This window comes from Hoplias malabaricus, chromosome 2 (assembly GCF_029633855.1).
Source record: "Hoplias malabaricus isolate fHopMal1 chromosome 2, fHopMal1.hap1, whole genome shotgun sequence".
NCBI lineage: Eukaryota > Metazoa > Chordata > Actinopteri > Characiformes > Erythrinidae > Hoplias > Hoplias malabaricus.
The window spans coordinates 5,536,594-5,542,921 of NC_089801.1; the positions used below are offsets into that span (position 1 = coordinate 5,536,594).

At 41.3% G+C, this 6,328-nt stretch overlaps 1 protein-coding gene across 3 annotated transcripts in view; it reads right to left on the minus strand.

The window, feature by feature from the left end:
- The window catches only part of efemp1 (EGF containing fibulin extracellular matrix protein 1), a 39,566-nt gene extending 33,878 nt beyond the window's left edge, over window positions 1-5,688 (minus strand). For 2 of the 3 annotated variants that reach the window (XM_066651491.1, XM_066651473.1), the window contains exons 1-4: window positions 5,565-5,688; window positions 1,766-1,850; window positions 766-811; window positions 1-181 (exon numbers count right to left, since the gene is read on the minus strand). The exon at window positions 1-181 is cut by the window's left edge and continues 140 nt beyond it. In XM_066651491.1, the coding sequence (XP_066507588.1) occupies window positions 1-181; window positions 766-811; window positions 1,766-1,840 (302 nt within the window). In that variant the 5' untranslated portion in view covers window positions 1,841-1,850; window positions 5,565-5,688. Of the gene's footprint in view, window positions 182-765; window positions 812-1,765; window positions 1,952-5,564 lie in introns of those variants that run through there. The other variant, XM_066651482.1, reaches the window with a different exon arrangement.
- Between the last annotated feature and the right edge of the window lie 640 nt (window positions 5,689-6,328).

Here is a 6,328-nt window from a genome sequence, read left to right on the forward strand (position 1 = left end):
TGTGGGGGCGGGTTGGCTGGTGGACTCTGGGGCACGCTGGGTTCGGGATGCGAGGGCTCTTCCTCCCCGCTGCTCACGAAGATCTGCGCATTCTGGGGGAGGCAGAGGTAGCCGCCGAAGTGGTTCACACACTTCATCCCCCCTTTACAGGCGTCGGCTACGATGGCGCACTCGTCGATGTCTGTGTGAAGAGGATAGGGTAAGGACGACTTCGCTATTTCGTTTCCGTGATTTATTAAAGGTAGATTTATTTATTCTTTTGCTCCTGTGTTCCCCTACAGTTGTAGAGTGTAATTCACTTTTGCAGCACTTTCCTGAAATCAAGGAGGAGAGGGAGGTTCCCTATTTTCCTCCAGAAGATACATAGCACAGTTTCTGCAGTGCTGCGCCTGAAGTAGCAATGACAGAGGCACTATTACAGCTCAGTGGAGCATCACAGCACTTTTGAAGCTGTGATATTAAGGTTAAAAATACAACCTAGTGTTGCTTTAATACAATCTCTCTTAAAGAAAGATAACAATGAATCACAACTTACGAAGGAATGGCAAATCTCTAAGTCAGTTGAGAATGAGTTAAATATCACAATCCCATGCTTTACAACATTGTTCCCTCACGTCATCAAGACCCGCAGGAATGATTGCTATAAAGTAATGGATGTCTATCCTGTACTGGTACCTGTGATTACAGGTTACACTCCTGACCACAGAGAGCAGAGATGAGATGGGTTAAACAAACAGTGGACAAGATAAGAGGACAGACTCATACCTTTGCACGCTTGTCGGACAGGGTCATACTCGTAGCCATCTGTGCACTGCAGAGGAGAGAACACATGAGCTATTAACCTGGCAACTGTAATGGGTTAAATAAGGCGAGATGAGGCTCTGCCGAGTTGTGCACAAAGGTTTGGACGCCTGACGATGTAAATAACAACACACACACACTAACCGAACCTATATCTTATAAAACAACACAAATAAAATAAAAAATTTAACCCAAGCCCAAACTAGCCGACAAGTACGGAGCCCCTAAGGTGACAGGGTGGCTGTGTTAAATAAGATGTGGCCACAAAATAATATAATGACGCTATGAAATAATATATTGAAGCCACAAACTAATATATTGTGAGCACAAGATAATATATAAATGTATTTGGTCTTGTGACCTCAATATACTAATTTGGGGCCTCAATATAGTATTTTGTGGCCACGCCTTATTAAATACAACCACAATGTCACCTCAGGGGCTCCGTAGACAAGAAACGTAAAACACATAACATGTCCAAAGGTTTATAGACACCTCTTATAAGCAGTGTATAAGCTCTGTGCGCACTTGTTGAGGACACAGGTGCTCCGTTGTATTGTGGACACACTCAAATGTGGCTTTATATCGAACAGCCGGTGTTATTAGCAGTGTTTAATATATAATAGATTAAAAACCTCTATTTTCACAAATATACAGTAAAAATGTGACATGAATTTAGAAACAGGACACAACTCAGTCTGTGTTCCACCTCAAACTGTTGCTGAAAGTTGTTAAAGGTTAAAGGTGAGAAACTGTGCTCTCTGTAAACGCAGTGTTGACCAGTATCCACACAGAACATCAGTTAAACCCCAGTTTGACCAGAAGTGCCCAGACATCTGTGTCAACCCCTTACTGCCATTAACACTTGAACCAACAAAATAAAACAAGAGCTCAAAAACTCTTGTGCATAAAAGATATTTAAGGTGGTCAGGAGAGCATTAAGGTGGAATGTTAAAGCACTTGCCGTGTAGGAGACAGGTTCCTCGGGCTCCTGAGCGACGGTGCCAGCGAACAACGCGATCACCACGAGTCCCAGCATCGCAGCAGCTCTGAAAAACAACAGCGACCTGTTTCATCCAAGCTTTTATTGCCACCGTCCAGGACCTTTATACCCCCGTCATTAACATCGCACGGAGGGTTTTTTTGTGCTTTCTCAACACACCCGTTTTGCGTCAAACCACGCCCCCCTACTCTGCGATTGGTTCGAATGACTCTTTGAAGTTTAACATTAAAGCCACCTTGTTTCTACACTCACTGTCCATTCTCTCAGCCCCACTTACCACAGCCGCTCTGTACTTCTGCAATTACATGTTATAGTCCAGCTGTTGCTCTGCATACTTTGTTAACCCCTTTTCACCCTCCCCACCTCTTGTCCATTCAGTTAGACACTCGTGCTCCACATTTCAGATGTATTGACAGAGACAGTAGCTCTGGTGTTGGAGAGTTTGCGCTGTTTGGTTTGTGGACTATGCTCAGTCCATCAGTAAGGAGTTTAAAAACTCTCCACTCAAAAATCTACTTATTTTTGCTGTTACAGTTACATTACTTAAAGTGGAACTGACTCTAAATTCAGGAGAGCGCTAACTGCATGAAAGTAAACACAGAGGGAAAGTGCTACAAAACTAAACAGCTCGAGTTACACATGAGTTTCTGTGGAAATTCAAACAGTGAATAAAAATGTACAGACAATTACACTTCTGCTATCTACAAACACTATATTTTGCCCCTCAAACATAACATTTCACCATAAACACATGGAGCTTCTAAACGTAAACGAACCAGAGAACAGCATTTCCACACGTTTTATTTTTTCCTCACGTTTTTCAACTTTTTTAAGCAATTAAACTGATTTAACATCACCCCACACACAACTAAAGACAGCCATTCTACAAACCCAGTTAACATTTAGCCGTTGATTCAATGTTGAAATAACGTAATGACTGCCGTCTAATCAACGTTCTCTTAAGGTTGAAAATGAAAGTTGAAAGACGTCCAAACACAGACATTGAAAAGACGACTATTAGACGTATTTTGGACGTCCATTGGCATTATTAATTGGTCCCGAAATAAATTACTTGTATAGAACGCGTTTTGGACGTCCACTGACGTTATCGATTGGTCACCACTTAACAAACTTATTAAGATGGATTTTGGACGTCCGTTGACGTTTAAAATATGTCCTTGATGGACAGACTACTTTTAGACCTATTTTGAACGTCTATGGACGTTTCTTGTTTATTGGGAATCAAACATTCTTATTTAGATACTCTAGAATGACCCTAAAACATCAACACAACATTTAAAACCACTGTACACTGTGAGCCAGGGGCACCACATGCCAGCAGACTCCATTTTTCTGTTGGTGAGCTACCAACCATAACACATCTCATTATATACACACCAAGCCCAAACACCCCTACACACACACACACACACTATATAACAATAAACAAACACCCCCACCCCCCACAACAACGACGACATAAATCCATAAAGCCCACTGCATGCTGGGAGATCAACACTGAGCCCCAAGCCCCGCCCAGTATCCAGCGTTGTTAAACGTGCTATAAATAATTTAATATTTACCACACACTAGAAAAAAACCCTACTGCGCATACAGTTATGAAAAATACATGTAATCAGAATAATTGATATACTTTAAAATGTTTATTCAGTGCATAAATACACAGCTTTAAACTTCAGTTCACATCAAACGTTTTCCACTTGCGGTTAAATGTGTTATTGGACATAAAATATAATGATATCAATTATTCATTTTCCAGTGTGGTAGCCAATCGTAGCTCAGTAGGCGGGGCTTGTCTGAAAGCGGGTGGGTTTTAACGGCCCCGGGTGTGAAGTGTTGTGGAGCGGCTGAGCGAGTGTGAACACGTCTCCCCGGCGCTGCACTGTTTTCGCGGGCAGAGATCCAGCCTCATCTCGTTCTGTTTCAGCTCCAGCTCTCTCTCTCTCTCTCTCTCTCTCTCTCTCTCTCTCTCTCTCTCTCTCTCTCTCTCAGAGCAACAGAGTTCATGAGGTTAATACTCATTACACAAACCTCCATTCCAAACTAAAGCTGATGGGACAGTGGTATAATAGGAATGCTAAAAATACACAAAGTAATGATTAGCAAACTGTATTCATCTGTAAAACATGACTAAATTTACACTCACTCTAAATGTAAAGCCTGCGAGAAGTTCAGACATTAATGCTGCAGTATCCTATTTATTTTAGAAGCTTGTTCTGTTTATGCCCTGATTGCGATCAATAAGTCAAAAGCTCTGATTTTAAACTGAATTGCTAATTATCTGTGGCAGAAACAGGTCTTGTTTGTGATTGGACAGCCTAGTTACTGGTGTCCTCTCCCGAGAACTCTCACTTTTGGGAACTCCTCCAGCTGTAGCCTGGCAGTGCAAACACACACACACACATACACATACACATGTGTATTGGGGGCATGGCTTTGGCAGGACAGTTTTAGGATGGATATTTTCAAAAACTTTGCTCATGCTCACTGGTTTAGAAATATGTCCTACTCCAGCTTTAATTTCATTCTGGATTATTGATTTACGGTAATCTAGTAGTGGTTGACCATTAGACCAGCATCCAAAACACAACATATTCTGGTTTTGTAAATGATCATCTGTTCTAAGCTGTTTATTATGTAGGTGCCTTCCTTTCATCAATATTTAATCATTTTTAGATAAAGATGCTATTTTAGTTGCTTTAGTGCTACAAATTCTCAGTGGAAGGCAGGTAAGGACCGGAGAGAAGTGAGTCTATCCCTAGAGGCATGATATCGCCTGAAAAAGACGTCAACTAGAAGGTAGCATATGTTTCTTCAAAAATTGCCTTCACAGATGTTTACACTAATAACAACAGGGATGGTCCTTTCCTTCTTTGTCTTGGAGAAAATAACATTCATCATTATATATTTTCAGTGCATCTGTCCATTTAAATTTGAGCTAGGACAAGCTGGCAGGGTTTTAGCAGCACTAGTCATAACATGCACTAGAAGCGATGAATGTGTTGTTGACGATGGTTTGTCAAAATATTCCTGAGCACTTGTGGTGATAACCATCTCAGAAGCATGCTTGTTTTTATGCTGTCTGAGATATCAAACACCATGGGCATTCAGTTAAAGTTTTAAAGACTACAGAAGCTCCTCCTCAGGAACTGATATAAGAAATGATAAAATGACTTTCCTGTAGAGATAACCATTTTACAGTGAAATTCTTGTATTGTGTTTTAGGGGAAAATAGCCTGGGGCCTGTGTTGGCAGCTGGGGACCAGCAAATTGTGTCCATGGGTTAAACGTTGGCCAACAAGTTAAACAAAAATCATCTGAGCTGTTCAAAACCCATTTTGGGCCCCTGTGGACCTGGACCCTGCTAAGAGACCATGTTCAACCCATGTGGGCTTCACTAAGTCAGGTGAAGGCAGGGTCCTTCATTTAAATTAATTTTTAAGAGACCAATATTGTAAGTAAGAAATATTATTGTACACACGTCTGGTCCTTTTAAAAACACCTTCTGTAAAGAAAGCTTGTATATTTCTGTATAATTACCCCTTTCACATCAAATCAAATCCTTGAATTACTTTGTATACATCTAAACAACTGTATTCTGCAGATGCATGGAGAAGTTATCACTCTCTAGAGCAGTACAGCGAGTGTTAAAACCTCCACCACCTGCAGCATCTTGAACTGAAATGTAGGCTTAGCTGTCATTACCCTAGTGGCATTATCTAAGCAGGTATCACCTTACCTGAGTCACTTTTGCTGGCCTGGGAGCAGGTTCTTTTAGCAACGTGCTGGACGCTGTACAGGCTGACCGTCTCACTGCAGAGCTGAATGGAGCCTTGGAGATGTGTGTGTGTGTGTGTTAGATGTGAATATGGACTAACCGTAGACTTCCTGTGATCACATGCAGATGCAGAGGGAGGTGCCATGGACAGGTTGGACTACAGGCTCTCTGATCTGTGCTTATCACAGCGGCGAGGGGAAGTGTTATGTGCTGGAGTGTGGCTCCCTCTGCAGGTCACTTGTAACATATATCCATAGACTTTTTATCCGTGTAATCGCTGCTGAAGCTACTTGACCCTGCACCCAGCTGTTTGCACACACACACTCCTTAGAAAATAGCAAGTTCAGTGTCAAGTTTCCACACCAGGACTTGACCTCATTCAGTAAAGCTCGTGTGAATGCAATCAAATATTCACCACAGTGTTCCAAATAGGGTCAGGCTTTTTATTAACACCCATCATTTCAGAAGAAAAAGTTAAAGAGCAAAGAGAACTTGATAAATGCTTCTGCCTGGCTCTAGGATTAGCTTTAGCATTAGCTCACACGAAGGCCAGCTTTCTTAGCACCACATTTGTACACATTAGGTTGATACACTCTAAATCCGGATTTTATATTTAATTTACCACTTTAATTACTATATTTATAAAGCAGCATTATTGGACATTATGAATGATATAATAAAAAAGAAAAAAATGAATCAACTTGCGTTTTAGGCATAAAAACATG